We start from the raw sequence: 20,760 nt of genomic DNA on the forward strand, positions 1-20,760 counted from the left end.
AAAAATTATAATTTAAAAATTTATGCTTTGTCCTACTGAACCAGGGGTTCTCAATCTAATCCTCAGGACCCACCCAGTCAGCTGGGTTTTCAGGATCTCCACAATGAATATGCACAACATAGATTATCATGTAAGAGGCAATACATGCAGATCTGTCGCATGGATATTCATTGTGGAGATCCTGCAAACTTAACTGGCTCGGTGTGTCCTGAGGACTGGGTTGAAAACCCCTGGACTAAACAATCTATGCATTTCAATGCATTTGCTGGCCACAGGAACAGCTCAGACAGATCAGAGTGGGCTGTAAACCCCGCAAACTGGGTTTGATTCCCACCGTAGTTCTTGTGATCTTTGGCAAGTCCCGGGCTTTTTTTTGTGGGGGTACTGAGTACCGGCACCTTTTCCATTGTCTGCTAAAATTGACCCAAGGACCCCTAGTTTTAATGAAAGAGCTCAGGCTCTACACACCAATTCTGCCTTGTCATAGGTTCTGTGACTGGTTGCAGGGGGCCTGGCTATTGTGGGGTGGATCCCTCAGTGATCACCCCCACCCTTGAAGGGTGGCCTAGCATTTGAGTACCGGCACCTTTTTTGCTAGAAAAGATGCACTGCCGCAAGTCACTTATCCCTCTGTTGCCCCAGGTGCAAAAGCTTAGATTGTGAGCCCACTGGGGACACAAGCAAATACCTGCATATAAAAAAATGTAAAGTACTTTGGTTGTACCACAAAAAGGTGGTGTATCAAATCCATGAGCCATATAACCAGCACCCTCTATGTTTGGCTGATTGTATATTCCAGGAGGGTCTTACATTTTACCTCAGCACCAGCAGGGTCTCTTCAGCAGGGGTGGGCAACCATGGTCCTCAATGGCCACAACCCAGTCGGTTTTCAAGATTTCCACAATGAATATGCATGAGATATATTTGCATACAATGGAAGTTGTACCTGCAAATCAATCTCATGCATATTCATCATGGAAATCTTGAAAACCTGACTGGGTTGTGGTCCTCGAGGACAATGGTTGCCCACCCCTGGTCTATAGGAAGTGTGCATTAATATCTGAGTTTCCAACTGAGACCCAGATGCACAAAGGCCCCCATAAAGAATCGCTCTGTATTTCCACCTCAGTAAAAATTACTGATTTGGAAATAAAGAGTGATTCCCAAAGTGAATCACATGCAAATGAACTGCTCGCTGCTTTTGCAAACAGCTCATTCGCATGCGATAGGGGAGAAGCCAGTCAATCAGATGAGCATACGAACAGCCAATCGCTAAGTGTGGCTGTTCTGTGCATGCTGAGAGCACTGCTTGTATAAGGCTTTTATACACGCAAAGAAGTTGTGTGTATGAAAGCCAGTGTAGCATTTATTTTCTGTGCTTGGGGGTGCTCGGTGTCTTCCCTGCTGGCTGGAGCAGTGGCTGATGAGCAGCCCTATGTGGGGGCTCCAGCGTCTTCTCTGAGGGCTGGAGCAGCGGCTGACATGCAGACCTTGTTGGGACTCTGGCTTCTTCCCTGCGGGCTGGAACAGCAGCTGACGGACAGACCAGTGTTGGGGCTTTGACATCTTCCCTGCCTCCCCACTGCTGGGAAAAAATGACACCCGCCTTCAGCGGGAAAGAAACACATCGAGGATTTGTATAGCCCATGTGGAAAAACTCTGGCGTGTCTTGTTTCTCCTCTTTTCCTACTTGGGCCAGTGAAGAACTGTCAGGACCGACAGCTCCAGATCTCCCGTTAAATTTTCCACAGTAAAGGTAGGGGTTGCTTGTGTGCATTGCTCAGAAAATGGCTGTGCATCACTTTGCATGCACATTTGAATAGTAATTAGTCATTATAATGACTTTGCATACAATTTTCATTAGCTGCTACCATAACAGGAAAAGAACTCAGAGGACCCTTTTGTGCATGTCTCGCTGTACTCCATGCTAGTTAAACCGGCTAGAACCAGGTTTTGTGCATCTGGGTGTAAGTCCAGATTCACCTAACAAAATTGATCCAGTCTTGGGTCTATTTTACCCCACTGCAGACAGGGGCATGTAGTTCTGATTGCCAAATTTAATTCTGTAAAAAAAAGAAAATTACAAGTCCTGAGCATGCAGTAGAATAAACCCAGCACTGGATCAACCCTATCAGGCAAAACTGGAGCCAGCTGGCAACTCTCGTAATGTCCCCGAATTCAGGTCTGCATTGCTAGGGCATGTCTTAAAGATAATATATCACATCAAAATTCACATCTGCTACAATGAGGATAGATCTGTTTGAACCCCTGTCTGCTAGCTGCTGCAGTATGGAGAAAGGTTCTCTACGGGAAAAGGAAAGAAGGAGACAGAAGATGAGTGCATAGAGAGATTTGTAATGAAAACCCATCTGTCATCTTCCTGTGGGACTAGATGAGATTGGAGCTCGGGTCCGACTTATTCCCACATGCACCAGTGTATTTAATTGCAACAGTCTGGCCCAATTATTTTGCAGAACTGTTAAATGAAGCAAGAAACTGCTGGCCATATCCTGCCAGTCTAAAGACACAATTGTCAGCAAAGGGGGGGAGAGACTGTTCTATTCACTGGCACAACAGGGGTCCAGTGAAGCTCTTCTGCAGCTCCTGCACCTGCTGAGAGGAAGGGCAGGGAGTGGGAAAACAAGCTTTAATCAGCATCTCCACCCAACCTCCCTGCTGAGTCAATCTCTTCATTAAGACCATTTAATACATCTTACTAAATAGATAGAAAAAGTCATGCACCATCAGTCCTGACAGTCCCTCAAACTTCCTCATATCAAGCCTGGATAACACTCTCTGCCTACTGCCTATCTGTTCCTGTGTTTTATTCCCACTGCTGTGTGGGGTTGTAGCAAAGATGCCAATGGGAATGCAGAATCTGCCTTGCTACTGTAGGAAAGACAGGGCATGGTTCTAAATAAGTGCCACACATAATTGCCAAAACACCTTCAGGTCCCCATCAGGTACCATATAGAGGAGATGATGCAGAAAGGCTCACGGCAGAGCCACACATGGATGTCTGAGCATGTGGCTTCTACTGTGAGTGTAATACTGCAGCATGGAACAAGCTAACTGCATGCAACTTTTATGTGCAGAAAACCTGCAGCAAATGTAGGGGGAGCATGCCAGCAGGGGCGGACTGAGCGTGATCTGGGCCCCTGGGCGATGAGGGTGATCTGGGCCCTCCCACCGCCGCACTGCCGCTCCCCTGCCACACACCACAGTCCCTCGAGCCTCAGTCCTACCATGAAGTACCCTGGTGCTCTACTGGTTTCTTCGGGGGAAGGAAAGAACCCCACTCCAGCGGCGTAGCCACAGGTGGGCCTGGGTGGGCCGAGGCCCGCCCAGTTAGGGCTCAGGCCCACCCAACAGTGGCACACGTTTAGCGGTAGCTGTTGAGGATCCCAAGCTCCGCCAGCTGAAGACTTCCCCCTGATGGTAACAAAAACTCTGCTCTCCACAGTACTGGCAACTGTGCATGCTCAGTTTCAACGCATGCCTGCTGCAGACTGCCAAGGTGGAGAGAACCATTTTCCTGCCAGCTGAGATATATTTTTGATGTGAGTGGGGAGAGCAGTTGGTGCCCACCCACTTCTTGCCTAGGCCCACCCAAAATCTATTGTCTGGCTACGCCCCTGCCCTACTCACCTGCCCACTACCACTATGCTACCCAGCACCACCATGTTGAGACTTCCCGTGAGAGTCTCAGCAGCCATTTTTAAAACACAGTGGTGCCAGGCAGAATAGTGGCAGTGGGCAGGAAAAAGTGTTGTTCTTTCCTCCCACCCCACCCCCTACGGAGGCCACTAGACCACCTGGGCCCTTCAAGGTAGGACCAGGGAGCTTGTAGTGTGCAGCGCCAGACAACCGGGCAGAACCTCTGGGCCCTCGGGCACTGCCCAGTTGCCTGAATGATCAGTCCACCCTGCATGCCAGGCAGATGCGCACAAAGTTTTGAAGTAAACGCAACTTCTTGTGTACATGTCCAAACAAAACCCAAAAGTATCAGGACACATCCAGGGCAGACTGGGGGAGCCACCCATTCATTTCTGCTCTCTCTCCCCCCCCCCCAATAAATATTTTTACCTTTGCTGGTGGGGATACCCAAGTCCAACCAGCTGAAGAGCTCCTCAGTCCAAACTCTCCCCCCCCCCCCCCCCCCCCCCATTATGAGGAAGTCGGCGGGATGCTTTCCAGTCACTGACGTCAGCACTCTTTGTGCATATTCGGTTCCTGTGGGTGAACTAAGAATGCATGAGAAGTGCTGGTGTCAGCAGCTGGAAAGCAAATCACCAACTTCCTCACACTTGGGGAGGTTCAGGCCGCGGAGTTCTTTGGCTGACAGGGCTTGAGCATCCCACCAGTCATTCAGTGTGGGGGGGGGCCCAGACTCCCAAGGCCCCCCTCATGGCTATACCAAGCTGTAGACTGGGGCCCCCTTGGAGGCCAAGCCCAGAGAATCTTGCCCCCCTCACCCTCCCCCTAGCAGGCCTGGCTGTAATTAACCCCTGAAAATGTTGAGCGTACTGTGCAGTTCCCTCCTATTTGAGGATTCCCTTCCCTGCTCTGTGCTGCATAACTTGCATCTCTGAGAGTAGTTACAGCGCTGCGTGATCCTGGTAGCGCTCTAGAAATGTTAAATAGTAGTAGTAGTTACCCCCATCCATCACTTCAGCTAAGACCTGTCAGGGTTGAAAATCAAAAGAGGTGAACAGCAAGAAAATGGACAGTAATATAGAGTGAAGGGTCTTCTCAGGGTCTGAGATTCACTGCATCAATGAGCACAGCACGGAGGAGAGAACTTCCCACAAAGGAAAGAATCAAACTCAAGCTATCAGTACTGCAGCATAGTTATGAGTACTGTCATCACCTACTGAATCCTACACTAGCTCCTGATTGCCTGGCAAGTTGATCCAGTCCTGGTTTTACCCTGTTGCATGCAGGGATTCATAGTTCTAATTTCTCTACTGTGTTCAACAGGCAAGACTGTACAATGCATACAGTCTGGTAAACCCAAGACTGGATCAATTTGTTGGGCGCATCCAGAGCCAGTTCACAACCCTATCCCCTGCTATTCCAGAACTGTACACAGCTGTGCCAATGTTCCTCATTCTTATCATGCAGCACCCCCTTTTTCAAAACTGAGATCCCTCCAGCTCTGCCATTGCACCTCAGTCCTACCCAGCAGTGCCCCCTTCTGTTCCAGTACTGAGACCCACACTTGCTGTTTTGCTACTGCTTAGTTCCCACCACAAAAGGATTTTATGAGCAAAAAAAAGAAATAATTTGTTAAGTTGTGTCTTAATTGAAACATCTACATTTTGCAGCTTGCCACAACTATATTAGCTCATTAGTAGCAGGACTACTCCTAAAATAATAAATCTTGAATTAGCATTACAGAAGCCAGTCATCACTGGCACATCCTCATCCATTAATCAACTGGCATCAAGCCATTAAGAGCAAGTTTATTCACTGAAGCCCGAGCTGCATTGAGATGTGATTGTACAGCAGTCTGCCTGCTGTCTCTGTTCTCAGGTTAATCACCAGGTGCCCTGTCCCTCCTGCAGGTGTGCCCAGGTTGCAGTCCCCAAACAGACACAGGAGCATATGAGGCAAGCTGCTTGCTGCCATTCACTCCTTTAAAGGAGCGATACGGTTCTCTTGTCAGTCCATGGGTTTACGTGTTAAATGGAGACAATGCAAGCGAACGGTAGAAAATCAACTCAAAACCTCTCTGACTAGCTTTTGAGGTGCAGTATGCTCCCTTCATCAGGTCAGTTCAAATGAGCATGAAGGTCAAAGTAGGAGAGACATCTTACTTTTCTACTGCTACTGGCCTGACTGCAGGAAGGCTGTTGTTATGATGGGACCACTGCCGCTAGGGTCACACCATTAACATAGGCAGGCGGGATATGTTAGTCTGGGTAATTTGTTATATGATTCCTTAATCACACATATATATACATGAAAGATCATCTCATTAGGTTAAAGGCTGCAGCTTTAATGGCACACATGACAGGTTAACATTAACAATCAGAGACAATAAAATGCCCTTATATACACTATAAGACACCTGCCTTTCTATTCCACGCTAAGGGCTCCCAAACATGCAGGGTACACGGTGACCCACCGTGTACTGTGCGAGGCCCTCCACTTTGCACTCTGCAGCTCAGCTTAAGATCAAAACGCCCACCATAAAAGCAAGCCAGGAGTAGCCATTGAGTTCATCTGCCTGAGGCCCACTGCACTGCTAAGGAGTATCTTGGCTGATATTATTCTGCAAATTCTTCTCTTAGGTGCTCTGCCACAGACCAGGGGTAGCATTGCTTGTCCCTTGTGCCCACTTAAGGGGCAATACCGTAGAACTAACATTTATGTGTCCATCATCCCCTGGATTCCAAATTTGAGAGTGGACCCCAGATGCGTGCACAAACTAATTAGTCCATTGAATGTTTAATGAGGCTTGATATACTGCCTTTCTCGGTAGAAACCAAAGCGGTGTGTAATTGTAGTATAAAGAAACAGGAAAAGAAATACAATATCAACAGGCAAGGACAGAGGGAAAAAAAGCCCTTCTGTTAACATCTAAATATTGATGTTAATTGCAGTTGATTGGCACTAATTTGGATTTGCCTGCACATCTGCATACACACTGTTCTATAATGCTGCGTGCCCACAATGTTTTGCATGCAACCCAAATAGGGGCAGGGCTGTGGGAGGGGCACAGGTGGGTCAGGCGCGTTCCAAATATTTAGGACCAATGTTATAGAATACTGGAGATACACGCCCAACGTGGCCAGGATTAACTTCAGTCAGAGGAAGGCGGGACCGGCAGCCGTGAGCAGGAACAGTGCGGCCTCACAATCTTTTTTTCTGTTTTTGCCGCCACTGCTGTTAACAGCAGCAGCAGTAGCAGCAGTGGTGGCCGCAGCAGGAGGGTATTGGGTGGGAGTGGAGAGACTGGCGGGCATCTGGGCAGTCTCTGGGTCCTCGGGCACTGCCCGGTTGCCCGAATGGTCAGTCCACCCTGTTCAGGTTTCAGCTGGTGCAAGTCCTCATGGCTAAAACTGGGAATAGGAATTCGCTCTAACCACAATCCTATAAAAGCATTCAGTCTGGAACACCCTCTATAGAACAGCACTCAGCACAGATTTTCCCTGATGTCTAAATCTGGCCCTGTGTATTATTATTATTAATTACATTTGTACCCTGCGCTTTCCCACACATAGAAGGTTCAATGCGGTTTACATAGTAAATAGAATTACAAAGTCTTGAAGGAGAATGTTACAAGTTGTAGTAAACATAGTAGTAGTGGGGTTTTGAGGATATGTAAATTGATCATGGAGAGTTAAACAAAGATAGGATGAGCAAAAGGAGAAGAGATTGGGAGAGGTAAGAAGGATGGAGAGGAAGAGATTGAGGAATGAGCATAAGAAGACTGTGAGACACGGTCAAAGGTATAATAATCGTCGAGGCAGGAATCATGTGGGTGGGCTTAAAAAGTTAAGTTTGGTCATTAGGGTAAGCTTTCTTGAAGAGATGGGTCTTCAACATTTTTCTGAATGGTAGATGTACATCAGTGTTTAGAATAATGGAATTTATGTGTGTACATATGAGACCAAATTCTAAAAATGGTGCCCAAAAAAACAAGCACTAAGCTCCAAGTTAGGTGCTTAGCGCTAAAATCCACGCCTAAATTTTAAGTGCGAGGATTTGTACTAACTGAAACCTGCTGTAAGTCTCCATGCCTAAATCAGGCGCAGATCAGGCATATTCTATAACAGTGCACCAAATTCTGGGAACCATGACCTGACCTTGCCCCTCCCATGGCCACACCCCCTTTTCAGATATGTGCGTACGAATGTATGCATGCATCTTGATAGAATAGCTCCTAGCAAGATGTGCGCGTAAATTCTGCCAATAATTATTAGTGCTGAATTATTGGTGCTAATTGGCTCGTTCAATTAAATTGCATGTGCAAATTGAGTGCCTTATATAGAATTAGGGAGATGGTGTCCTTGCCAAAATTCTAACCAAGCACTATTTTGTACACTTAACTTATGTAGCAGGGCATTTTTGATATGACATCTAAGTCCAACTTTGGACATTTTACTAAAAATGTCCCAAAATCAAGTGGGGCATACAGCCATTTTCAAAACAGAAAACTAATTCTCTCTTTTTTTTCAAAAATGGCTATTTGCTAGATGTTTTTGCGCTCTGTGCATTTATCTTTTTAGTCCATTAAAAAAAAAAAAAGTCCAGGCGAAAAACACACAAAATCAAGGCATTGGGATGTAGGAGGTGCCAGCATTCTTAGTAGGCTGGCCACACAGGCATCCCAGGAGATCAATGGGGCAACCTAGGGAGAACTGCAGTGGACTTCAAATAAATGCTTCCAGGTACATATCTCACCATAGCGCCCTTGTATTGTCTGTTCAGCTTCCCCAAAACCCAACCAAAATCCACTACCCCCAACTGTACACCACTACCATATCCCTTACGGGTGAAGGGGGCACCTATATGTGGGTATAGTGTGTTTCTGGTGAGATTTGGAGAGCTCAGTTTCTACCACAAGTGTAATAGGAAGGGGGAGGTATGGGCCTGGGTCCACCTGTCTGCAGTGCACTGCACTGCACCCACCACTAGACTACTCCAGGGACCTGCATGCTGCTCCAATGGACCTGAGTATTACATCTGAGGCTGGTAAGTAATGTTTTTAATCACATTTTTGGGGGGTGGTTAGTGAGCACTGGGAGAATAAGGGGAGGTCATCCCTGATTCCCTCCAGTGGTCATCTGGTCAATTAGGACACTTTTTTGTGGCTTATTTGTTAATAAAACAGGTCTAGACCAAAACGTCCAACTTACAGCCCTGGATGTTTTTGTTTTGTTCCATTACGGCAGAAAAATGTCAAAGTGTTAGGAACACCCAGATCCTGCCCTTAACACACCCCTGACACAGCCCCTTGTGATTTGAACACATTTCTGACAGACTTCATAGAAAAATGTCTAACAATTGTTTTCGAAAATACCAATTTGGATGTGTGATTAAAATGTTCAAATGCAGATTTATGCCACTTTTTGGATGTTTTTCTCTTTTGAAAATGAGCCCCATAATGTGTATTTATAAGGGAGATGTACTCATAGGTGGAGGGTAGGGCACGGCATGGGCAGGGCGCAAACTCATATGCATAACTTATAGAACACTGTAAGTTACGTGGGTCTCTGCAGCACTTAGACACTAACACACCAGCTCTATGGTAGGCATAATCGCTCGTGCTTAAGTTTCCAAGTTTACTAAAGAAATTACTGAGCAGCTTACATTCTAAAAAAGAAAGAACTAGAACAGAGAAATAGTGCTAACAACATCAGTGAGAGACGGGGGAAGAAGTACAATATGAGCTAGGACAGTGGGGGAAGGGAATGCAATAGAGACATGCTGCACGTTGAGTTTCACATCCCAACTTGTGCACAAAAGAAGGCAGGTATAAGCATCTGAGAATAAAAATGTTTTGAGAACGGCTTTATATTTTGGAAGGGATGTCTGTAGCCTAAGATGTGTAGGAAGCATGTTCCAAAATGTAGGCCCTTATACTGAAAAAAAATTGTACTTCAAATGGCGTCTAATGCTATCGTTCTGAAAAAGGGGATGATAAGTCTTATTTTGGTGTGAAGAGCTAAGTGAAGGACAATAAAGGGGTCGGGAACCCAACAAGATTTGACCGTTCACCAGTGGAGGAGTGGCCTAGTGGTTAGAGCACTGATCTTGCAATACAGAGGATCCAGAGGTGGCCGGTTTAAATCCCACTGCTGCTCCTTGTGATCTCGGGCAAGTCACTTAACCCTCCATTACCTTAGGTACAAACTTAGATGTGAGCCCTCCTGCAACAGAGAAATATCCAGCATATCTGAATGTAACTCACCTTGAGCTACTACTGAAAAAAGGTGTGAGCAAATCTAAATAAATCAATTTTAAATAGCAGAAGTAGAATTTTGTAGGTAATACGGTGGGAGATAGCCAATGAACTGCTTTGAGGAGTAGGGTGACAAAGTCATATTTGTGATGACCAGTGATAAGTTTAATGGCAGTATTTTGAATAACTTGCAAATGTCTATTTAGCTTTAACCTTGATCTCTTGATACACAACGTTACAGAATTCAAATGACTAATAATGAGGGGATGAATATTTAGGGCTGAGGGATGTAGTAGAATCATACAGCGTTTGTAGAAGGAACATTTTATGACTGCTGAAATTTGCGAAGTAAAGGTAAGAGTAGAATCTAAAATTACTCCCAGGATGTGAAGAGTAGTCACCAGGGGGACTTGGAGTGGCACAAAGTAGAATTGGGTTAGTTAGGCTAGTATTCTAGAAAGGAAAGTAGATGCCTATGTTCCTTTACAGAATAGGCTCCTACCAGGTGCCTTATTTGATAACTGCCCCCTTCATGAACTGGTTGAATTAAGTGCTGGTGAAAAGGGACTCTAGGAGTAAGTCTTGTGCGACGTCTGAAAGATGTACTTAAACTTTCCAGAACAGCGCTGGAATATTAGTGGTTTCCCACTCATGCCATATCTTTTGACACCTCAATATCCCAGTTCTATATACCACCTTGTCGATTAATCTTTTTATTATGCTATGGTTCCAAAGCTTGGAAGTAGCCCAACAGAGTCTCGAGATAATGTCAGACCATATCAAATAGGTGCCAGGAAGGTTCTTTGCCAATTCAGCTATGTCACGCTTAATTATGTTAATTGGTTGTTTGCAGGATATGTCCCCCAAATTATTACTTCCTCAAATGTATAATCATCGCATGAGGGTGGGAGGAAAATGCCGATTGGTGATTTATAAAGGGAAGAATGTGCTTCCATGATATGCCTTTTTTGGACATCCACCTTAAATGCATCTATCTGCTACCAAAATCAGGATGGAGGAATGTCCAAAAGACTATCCTTCATCATTAGGGTGAGTCTGATGATGAAACAAGAAAAGAAAATGATGACAGGAACATACACAGCATCTTGCTTACTGTGTATGATTTAGGATGTATTCCTCCTGAAGCAGCCCTAACACCAAACCTTGGTGCCATATTCAGGACAGATAGTGCTCTGCTTCATTGCTAATGGAAGAATTCAACAAAGATAAGTTGGATTTTAACAACTGTTTGTTCTTATTGCTGTTTGTATCTTATTTCAAATTTCAATAAAAATATTTGAGCTAAAAAAAATTTGTTTGAGATGCAGCGATTTGTTTTTCATGACAAATATCACTAATGGCCCCGTTTACTAAGCAGCGTTATAGACGCATTAATGTTTTTAATGTGCGTTAACCATGTACGTGCCTACAATATCCCTATAGGCACCTACATGGTTAGCATGCACATTACGTGTAGGCACGCTAAAAACATTAACGCACCTTAGTAAACAGGGCCCTTTAAATCTGTGGACAACTCAAGATTTTTGCCTTTTTTTTGTGGACTTATGAAATATGATTGTTGTTTGCATGAGCACACCTGTTTCCCCCCCCCCCCCCCCCACAACATTTTGTATGATGATAATAGTTTTGTAGTGGTATAAAGTGCTTTGCACACAAATGATGGAAAATAGGCTCTGTGTAGGTGTGTTTGAATTTTTGAGCTAATATGTTGTTTTGTGACAGGTACTACATTCCTAGTGCATGTTTTGTGTGTACTATCTACACATATATAAAGGATTCCAGTATAAAACAAATAAATAGATAAATATTATTTTGGACCATCAGAAAGTATTTTTTTTTTTCACTTTTTCCAGTTCCTCCTGGGTATGTAAATACAAACATGAGGCATATTTTCAAAGCAGTTTGGGAGGCTAAGTTCCATAGGTTTCTATGGAACTTTGGGAGGCTAAGTGCTTTGAAAATTAGCCTCATAGGCTACCATACCATTTATCCTCATTGGTCCTTAGTTTTAGGCAGTGTGTTTTGTTTTTTTTAAGCTTCACTAATATATCTCAATTTCAATATTCCATATTTACAGAATTTACAGATTTGAAGATAAGTATCTATTTGATCAAAGGTTGAGGAATATATACAGACACTGGATGTTGAATATTGAAATCGAGATATATTAGTGAAACTTTTTTTAAACACACTTTCAGTGCTTTCTTCTGGAAGGAACATGTGCTGTTCCTGAGGTGATAATGATAATTCAAATTTATATGGTGAGTTGTAAGGAGGATAGCTCCAGTGTCGGGGATAAGGTGTTTGCGATACAGAAATGAAGGTTCACAGTTTAGACTGAAATTCTGTTCAATCCTGTAGAAAATTCAGACTTCAGTCCTACACAGAAAAATGTATTGAATGATGTTATCAATTATAATTGCAGTTTTACCAGGTAGCTTAAACTAGCTGGAGGAGGAGATTTCTTAATGTATAGTCCTGTGTCTTTTATTGCTAATTTAAGAGGGGAGGGATGTGTGTGATGGGGTGGTGGGCACTGTGTAATTAAATTTGCTGATGACACAAAGTTATTCAAAGTCGTTAAATCGAAGGATTGTGAAAAATTACAAGAGGACCTTGGGAGACCGGGCGTCTAAATGGAAGATGAGGTTTAATGTGAAGCAAAGTGATGCATGTGGGAAAGAGGAACCCGAATTATAGCTACGTCATGCAAGGTTCCACGTTAGGAGTCACTGACCATGAAAGGGATCTAGGTGTCGTCGTTGATGATACGTTGAAACCTTCTGCTCAGTGTGCTGCTGCGGCTAAGAAAGCAAATAGAATGTTAGGTATTATTAGGAAAGGAATGGAAAACAAAAATGAGGGTGCTATAATGCCTTTGTATTGCTCCATGGTGCGACCGCACCTCAAATATTGCGTTTAATTCTGGTCGCCGCATCTCAAAAAAGATAGAGTGGAATTAGAAAAGGTGCCGAGAAGGGCGACGAAAATGATAAAGAGGATTGGACGACTTTCCTATGAGGAAAGGCTAAAGCGGCTAGGGCTCTTCAGCTTGGAGAAAAGGCGGCTGAGGGGAGATATGATAGAGGTCTATAAAATAATGAGTGGAGTTGAACGGGTAGATGTGAAGCATCTGTTTACGCTTTCCAAAAATACTAGGACAAGGGGGCATGCGATGAAGCTACAATGTAGTAAATTTAAAACGAATCGGAGAAATGTTTCTTCACTCAACCTGTAATTAAACTCTGGAATTCGTTGCCAGACAATGTGGTAAAGGTGGTTAGCTTAGCAGAGTTTAAAAAAGGATTGGACATCTTCCTAAAGTAAAGAGTCCATAAACCATTATTAAATGGGGAAAATCCACTATTCTTGGGATAAGCAGTATAACATGTTTTGTACTTTTTTAGGATCTTATCAGGCATTTGTGACCTGGATTGGCCACTGTTGGAAACAGGATGCTGGGCTTGATGGACCTTTGGTCTTTCCCAGTATGGCAATACTTATGTACTTATGTACTTGCCTCCCTCCCCAATACCTAGCTTTCTCCCCTATCACCCCAAATGTTTCAGTCTAGAGATGTTACTTGGAGTACTTTTACCAGCAGGAAGAGTGGGCAATTTTCAAATGACCCTTTTTGGCCGTTTTATTCTAGGGGTAGTGTTAGGGTGATCATGCTTTTTTTTTGGGGGGGGGGGAGGCAAGGGGCCTAAAAGTCAATGTGGAGGTGCAAGGCTGAAAGTTTGCCTCAGGCACCAATACCCTTGCAGTGTCTCTGCCCCCTACCACTGCAGTTTGACACCCCTGGATTGGTGTAACTTTGGGCAGAGAAGCCAAGCTGTGGAATTCCAGGAGAGAAGATTTTGGGTCAGTCCTATATTTCTGATAACCCTACCCTGAAGCATTACATGACCTGCAGAATTGATTTCAGTGGGTAAAACGCACTAGAGATGTGAGCTCAAAGCAACACTGGCAAAAAGTCTCCCTCCAATTGCTCTGTCAGATGGAATACTGTGGCCCCTATGATGAGTCCAATTTAAATAAAAAAGTGATTTTAAAATGTACACTATTTATTTATTTGTTACATTTGTACCCCACATTTTCCCACCTATTTGCAGGCTCAATGTGGCTTACATAGTACCATAAAGGCATTTGCCAATTCGGTTGATAAGACATACAAGGTTATGTTGTGGTCAAATGAGGTAGGTGTGAATCAGGCGTCATGGGGTCGAAGGGAATGAAGATTGTAAATTGTTCAGTACGATCATTGGTTATGTGGGGATTTACGTTGGATCGGTGGGACAGGCCTAGAGATCTCAGGGTGTGAAAAGTCAACATCGCTCTGAAGTCTCCTTCCAGGAACTGGGTCACTGGGTAGACGGCCTGTTCCCAGCCCTTCCCTGCCAGTTTCACAGACTGACACAAGTTATCTGATCTCTAACTTCCAAAGGAACCCTGATGGCATAGGAGCCGACTCTGTGAGTGCTGTGGGTGCTTAAGCACCCCCAAAATTGAGAAAATTCCTTGTATGTGTCCAGGTAGGGGTTAATTCCATTAGGCTTAGCACCCCCAATCATTTTGAAAAGTTGGCTCCTATGCCTGATGGCCATGACTTCTTTTCAGAAGAAGAAACCAGAGACAGCTTTGAGTGAGGTAGTGAAGGCAAATTCATGAAACCTGACAAGATTTCTGCCTCAAGTGAAGCACACGAGGGATCCTACAGTGAGCAAAATCTAATCCCATAACCAAAATAAGATTTCAAGCAGGGATAGGGGCTACCCCTGCAAGCCCCTGGGTAGTACTACTACTACTACTACTATTTAGCATTTCTATAGCGCTACAAGGCATACGCAGCGCTGTACAAACATAGAAGAAAGACAGTCCCTGCTCAAAGAGCTTACAATCTAATAGACAAAAAATAAATAAAGTAAGCAAATCAGATCAATTAATGTGAACGGGAAGGAAGAGAGGAGGGTAGGTGGAGGCGAGTGGTTACAAGTGGTTACGAGTCAAAAGCAATGTTAAAGAGGTGGGTTTTCAGTCTAGATTTAAAGGTGGCCAAGGATGGGGCAAGACGTAGGGGCTCAGGAAGTTTATTCCAGGCGTAGGGTGCAGCGAGATAGAAGGCGCGAAGTCTGGAGTTGGCAGTAGTGGAGAAGGGAACAGATAAGAAGGATTTATCCATGGAGCGGAGTGCACGGGAAGGGGTGTAGGGTAACCCTAACACCATCCCTTTTAGTCCTGCCATTTACACATTATTTACTGCAGACTGAATATGTCTGCATTAATGTTTAATGGCTAGGAACTGCTTTGGGCAACCCTTGCTGGACTTGGAAGGCAGTCTATAAATATTTGTACATAAATAAACAGCTACCCATTCACTGTTTCTCCAACCCCCCTCAGCCCCCTACTCACATATCAGGTGCTAGAGTTCCCCTGCCAGGTACATCCCTTCACCTCTGTCTTTAATTTAGCAGATTATATTTGCTCTAAGCTCTCTGTCCTTGAGGACAGAGGACAGGCTGCAGTTCGGTCCCATCCTTCTCCCCAGGCGCACTGCCAGCCTCTGGGGCTATCGCTCCGCTCCCAAATTCGGCAGCGCTAGCCTCTGCAAGCCAAGTGCTCCCTGGTCCCCAAGCACAAGCCCACGATGCCACTGTCCTAACACTCTGCCTTGACACATTGCCTTCACAGCAGCCAGCCAGGTCAGCTCAGGCCGCCAAAGATGACATTTTTCAGCAGCTTTTTTGAATATAATGTAATCCTCCCTGCAGCTTCTGTAAGAAGCAGATCGTTCAGCCATTAGCTAGAAGCACTGAGCTGCAGTCGGCAGGTACGTGAGCTGTCACAGTATCTTACACCTGCTGCACGACTTCACGACAAGAAAACTCGCCCCGTTAACAGCTGTTCGCATCGGGCTCTATTGCTGGCAGGTGCAAGGAAGCAATTCAGACTTGCGAGTTAAATAAAACGAGCAGCAGCATAGGGATATATAGGAAAAATGCTTAATCGCACACCATAAGAAGGTGGTCAATGTCCTTATTACACAACAGGTATGAATTAAGCCAGCAGACACTGCCATAACTCATTTGTACATCGTCCTCTTGGGGTCTGATTTCTACTACTCTTTCCTTCCAAAGGCAGACAAATTATTATCAATCACCACGAATTATGTCTGTAATGTTAGCCGTCCCCCTAATGCTAAGGACCAAAGAATTGGGATCCGATCCATTAAGCGTCAGGGGTGCTCTTACCCTCTCCTCGGATACAGTGAGTGAAAGAGCTCGCTCAATGTTGGGGGTGAGCTGCACCCACCCCCAGAGCTGGCATCTAGAGCTCGGCTTAAATCCTAGATCAGGTCCACAGCAGGAGCCCAATTTCCGCAAGACCAGAACAACTCTTAAGCCTAAGAGAAGCATCTCTTCTAGAGGAAAGGGCTTCTCCCTGCGCCGAGCTAGGAAACAGGAAATACTAAAGAGGGGAAAGCAAAAGGCACCTACTGCTGTACAGCGTGTCAATCCAGGAGAGTCGGGGCAGCCCAGGGTGGCTCAGAGGCTCCATGTCCGCTCGGCCCGCTGCAAGCTAGATCTCCAGACCCGGTTCCAGCCAGGGATCCCAGCAGGGCCCGGCGCTGGGACCCTGGAGAGGGGGTCCCGAATCCGGTGTCCTGGCGGCGCAGCTCTAGACTGCCAGAGCGATCCCCAGACCGTGAGGCCGGAGTTTAACGAGCGAGTCTGGGCTCGGCTTGGAGCTGCAGTAGAGAAGGCGATCGGATCTCACTGCCCCGTCCCCGGGCAGGTGTGGGACGCGGCAGCAGAATGAGCGCAGCGAAGGGAGGGGGAGGGGGAGGGGGGATCGCGGCTCACAGCTGCTTTGTGCCCCTCCGCCTGGCTCTGTGTGCCGAGAGGGAGGGGGGATCCGGGCACCCAGCAAAGCAGCTGCGAATGTGTGATGAGCGGCACTGCTGTATGCCCTGAGGGGCTCAGAGGCCCCCTGCCTCGGGGCTGCTGCTGGCAGATCTTCCCTAGAGGGGTTCGAACATTTTATAGCCGTGTGTGTGCAAATAAACAAAGCGAGGAAATATACACACAACAGCCACGGGTGGGCGTTGCATGGAACCGACACTGGGCACAGAATTAGGGGGCGAATGGGCATCGTTTCCAGGCGGTGCGAGCTGCAAACTGCAGTGTCTGGAACCGTTTTTTCTAAGGTCAAAAAGATTCCACATCCCTCAGCCAGTGAGTCCCCCCAAATAAGCAGAGGCAACGAGCCGGTCGTGCATTTGCAACTTCCACTCCTGAGCAAGCTGGCATAGGTCAGCACACGGTGCAGGGCTACAGCTGGCAGGACGGAGAGAGGTAGGTCTCTGCTGCAGTACAGAAGGTTGCGCCTGGGTGGGGATGGGGAGGTTTTCCTCTTGTCTGGGCCAGAACTGCTCGCTTAATTCTCCTTCGTCACCCTGCCTTTCCATTTCTCAGTGTTGGCCCTGTGCCTACTATGGAGAGCTGGCACACCGTCTCCCATGACAGCCTGACACGCTGTTGGACAAAAACATTAACCTCCGAGAAGCTCACGTTACTAGCAACAGCGTCCCAAGCCTTCCCCTCCCCCCCCCCCCCCCAAGTCTAGCCTAGAACAGGTGCAGTGCAAGACTTTCCCACACATTACACTGTTCTGCCAGGACCTTCTCTGAGAGCCCAGCTTATTCTGCTTAGTAAGGATTTCTGGACTTTTACAAGGATGGAATATGCAGTTGATTTAACCTTTGCTGGTCCAGCTGATGTGGATAAGGCACACCTTTTGCAGCGTTACTTGTAATAGGCCTGTATATAAACACAAGGGCAATGAAACATCTTTTTGGCTGGGTCAAACAAGTCGGTGTCCTGCCCCCAAGCTTTCTTGTTGCTGATGCTGTGGGGTCAAAGCTCCAGTGGTCCACCCCAGTCTGAGGCCTAAGCTTAACAGCCACTTCATTTGAATTCCAAAAGATTCTATGAATATGCAGAGGGTGTTCTGGTTTAACAAATACTCCAAAATACAATTGGGAACCCTACAGTCAGAATCCCCTGAAGGCAGCAGTCACGTATAGAAATAAAAATGGGTTTGAACATGTTGAAGTCCCTTTTACCTGATGTTTCTTTCATAGAGCAGAACAGAAGGCTGAAGGGAAGTGATTGTAGCAAGTACAAATCCACCCCACCCCCAATCTATAGCAAAATCCATACCCATATATGCACAGGGCTTGTTGCGCTGGCATGGACCCACCATGCCCCATGGCCAGGTCTCCAGACCTTGACTCACAGGACTGGCTTAACTATTGGACCAGGTGAGGCTCTGGCCCAGGGTGCCAGCAATAAAGGGAGTTCTTGCATATTGAAGAGTGTAGGGGCAGGCTACTCGATTTTGGGCTGTGTTTGGGAGACTTTTGGAAGTCTGTGAGAAAACAGGGCCGGCTGATTATTCTCCTTGTTTGTACATAAATAAAAGTTCTTTGACTTTCCACCTGCAAGTTGTGCATGTGTGTGAGGTCTTGCAGCCAGCCGTGTGCCATGCTGCCACATGGAATGCTATCCTGTACATCACTATTATTGTTGGTATTTGAAAAAACTCTATTGGTAATAGGAGTTGCATGCACACACACATGTACATATGCTGGAATTTTTTTTTAATTACATTTGTACCCTGTGCTTTCCCACTCATGGCAGGCTCAATGCAGCTTACATATTATGTTCAGGTACTTATTTGTACCTGGGGCAATGGAGGGTTAAGTGACTTGCCCAGAGTCACAAGGAGCTGCCTGTGCCTGCAGTGGGAATCGAACCCAGTTCCCCAGGACCAAAGTCCACCACTCTAACCACTAGGCCACTCCTCCACTCCAATGCTATTCTGCACCTAAACATGCATTATTATTCATAGCTGTGGCACCTCCCCTCAGCTCCTCATCCCCTGCCCCTTTTTTTGTCCATGCACTTTAACAAATTAAGAAAAAACTTGGGGTCCTTCATGCTCCCAGACGGAATAAGAAACAGACATGGAATTCGTATTCCAGCTACGGCTCCTCGTGACCCCGGGCAAGTCACTTAACTCTCCATTGCCCCTGGTACAAAAACAGATTGTGAGCCCACTAGGGACAGAGAAAGTACCTGTATATAATAAGTAAACTGCTTGTTAAGAATATAATAAATATTAATGCCAGCCATAGAAGAATGAGCTTTGTACTCCTCCTCGGCATTAGGAAACCCTGTGCTCAGCCTTCGTGTCTTCTGCATTACCATGGGATTTCATTTAAACAAACTGTGCACTGATGTCAGTGTAAATGTTTGCTCCTGTGCAAAACACTTTTCAGCACAAGGCAGCAGAAGTAGTGCAGAAAACTGTGTGCAAAGCAGTGGCATAGCTAGACCTTCAATTTTGCCCCCCCCCCCGGCTCTCTGTCCCCTGTGACCCCCAACTCAAACTTTAAATACCCGAGCTGGTGGGTGTTGCTAGCTGAAGAGGTCCTCCTTCAGCAGGGGCATAGCTAGGTGGGGCCACGGGGGCATGGGCCCCCCCCAGATTTAGCCCTGGCCCCCCTGCTTTCACCTCGCCCCTCCCCCACCACATTCCACCCCCCCTCCTGCCACTGCCTGCCTACCCTCCCCGCCGTCAGGTACCTTTGCTGGTAGGGGTCCCCAACCCCCGCCAGCCGAAGTCCTCTTCAGCGCCAGTCTCCGAGCCTGGTGCGCTGCTGATCTGGATTCTGTTTCTGTGAGTCCTGACGTCCTGCACACACAGAAACAGAATCCAGATCAGCGAACGTGCCAGACTCGGAGACCGGCACTGAAGGGGACTCCAGCTGGCGGAGGAGTGGAAGAGTGGCCTAGTGGTTAGGGTGGTGGACTTTGGTCCTGAGGAACTGAGTTTGATTCCCACTTCAGGCACAGACAGCTCCTTGTGACTCTGGGCAAGTCACTTAACCCTCCATTGCCCAGGTACAAATAAGTACCTGTATATACTATGTAAACCTTACAGAAAGGCAGCATGTCAAGTCCCAGTTCCCTTTCCCTATTTCAGATTCTACATGGAATGTTGCTACTATTGGAGATTCCACTAGCAACATTCCATATAGAAGCCTGCCCTTGCAGCCGTGCAGGCTTCTGTTTCTATGAGTCTGACGTCCTGCACGTACGTCAGACTCACAGAAACAGAAGCCTGCGCGGCTGTACATGGAATGTTGCTAGTGGAGGAGTGGTTAGAGTGGTGGACTTTTGGTCCTGGGGAACTGGGTTCGATTCCCACTGCAGGCACAGGCAGCACCTTGTGACTCTGGGCAAGTCACTTAACCCTTCATTGCCGCAGGTACAAATAAGTACCTGAATATAATATGTAAGCTGCATTGAGCCTGCCATGAGTGGGAAAGCACAGGGTACAAATGTAACAAAAATAAAAAATATAGGGGGAGGGGTGGCAGAACTGGTGGGGGCAAAGGTGGCGGGGGGGGGGGCCAAAATGTGCCCCCTCACCTCGGGCTCTGGACCCCCCTCCCGCCAAATTCTGGCTACGCCCCTGTCCTTCAGTGGCCAGAAACTCAATGCTGGCAGTCAGCGGCTCTTTTCTTGGGCTGCCACTGCACCAGCCCCCTTCACGTATGCCCAGTTTTTGCACAACTGTCAAATCCGAGTATATGGAGGGAGGGTGGCTGATGCTGTGGTACCCAATGGAAAATGCCACTGACTACGAGTGTTGGGGAGTTTCTGAACAATGAGGAAGAATTTTTCTGCTGGTGGGGGTCTGGGGATTTTTTTTGGGGGGCCGAGCCCCCCATGCTATGTCACTGGCGCTGAGCTTCC

At 46.4% G+C, this 20,760-nt stretch overlaps 1 protein-coding gene across 2 annotated transcripts in view; it reads right to left on the minus strand.

Moving 5' to 3' along the window:
* ABR (ABR activator of RhoGEF and GTPase) overlaps positions 1-20,760 on the minus strand; it is a 279,174-nt gene that overhangs the window by 196,684 nt on the left and 61,730 nt on the right. The window contains exon 1 of one of the 2 annotated variants that reach the window (XM_030186115.1): positions 16,432-16,494. The exons of the other annotated variant lie outside the window; for it this stretch is intronic. Within the exon in view, the coding sequence (XP_030041975.1) occupies positions 16,432-16,492 (61 nt within the window). The 5' untranslated portion in view covers positions 16,493-16,494. Of the gene's footprint in view, positions 1-16,431; positions 16,495-20,760 lie in introns of those variants that run through there. 2 annotated transcript variants of the gene reach the window in all.

Source organism: Microcaecilia unicolor, chromosome 13 (assembly GCF_901765095.1).
Source record: "Microcaecilia unicolor chromosome 13, aMicUni1.1, whole genome shotgun sequence".
Taxonomy (NCBI): Eukaryota; Metazoa; Chordata; class Amphibia; order Gymnophiona; family Siphonopidae; genus Microcaecilia; species Microcaecilia unicolor.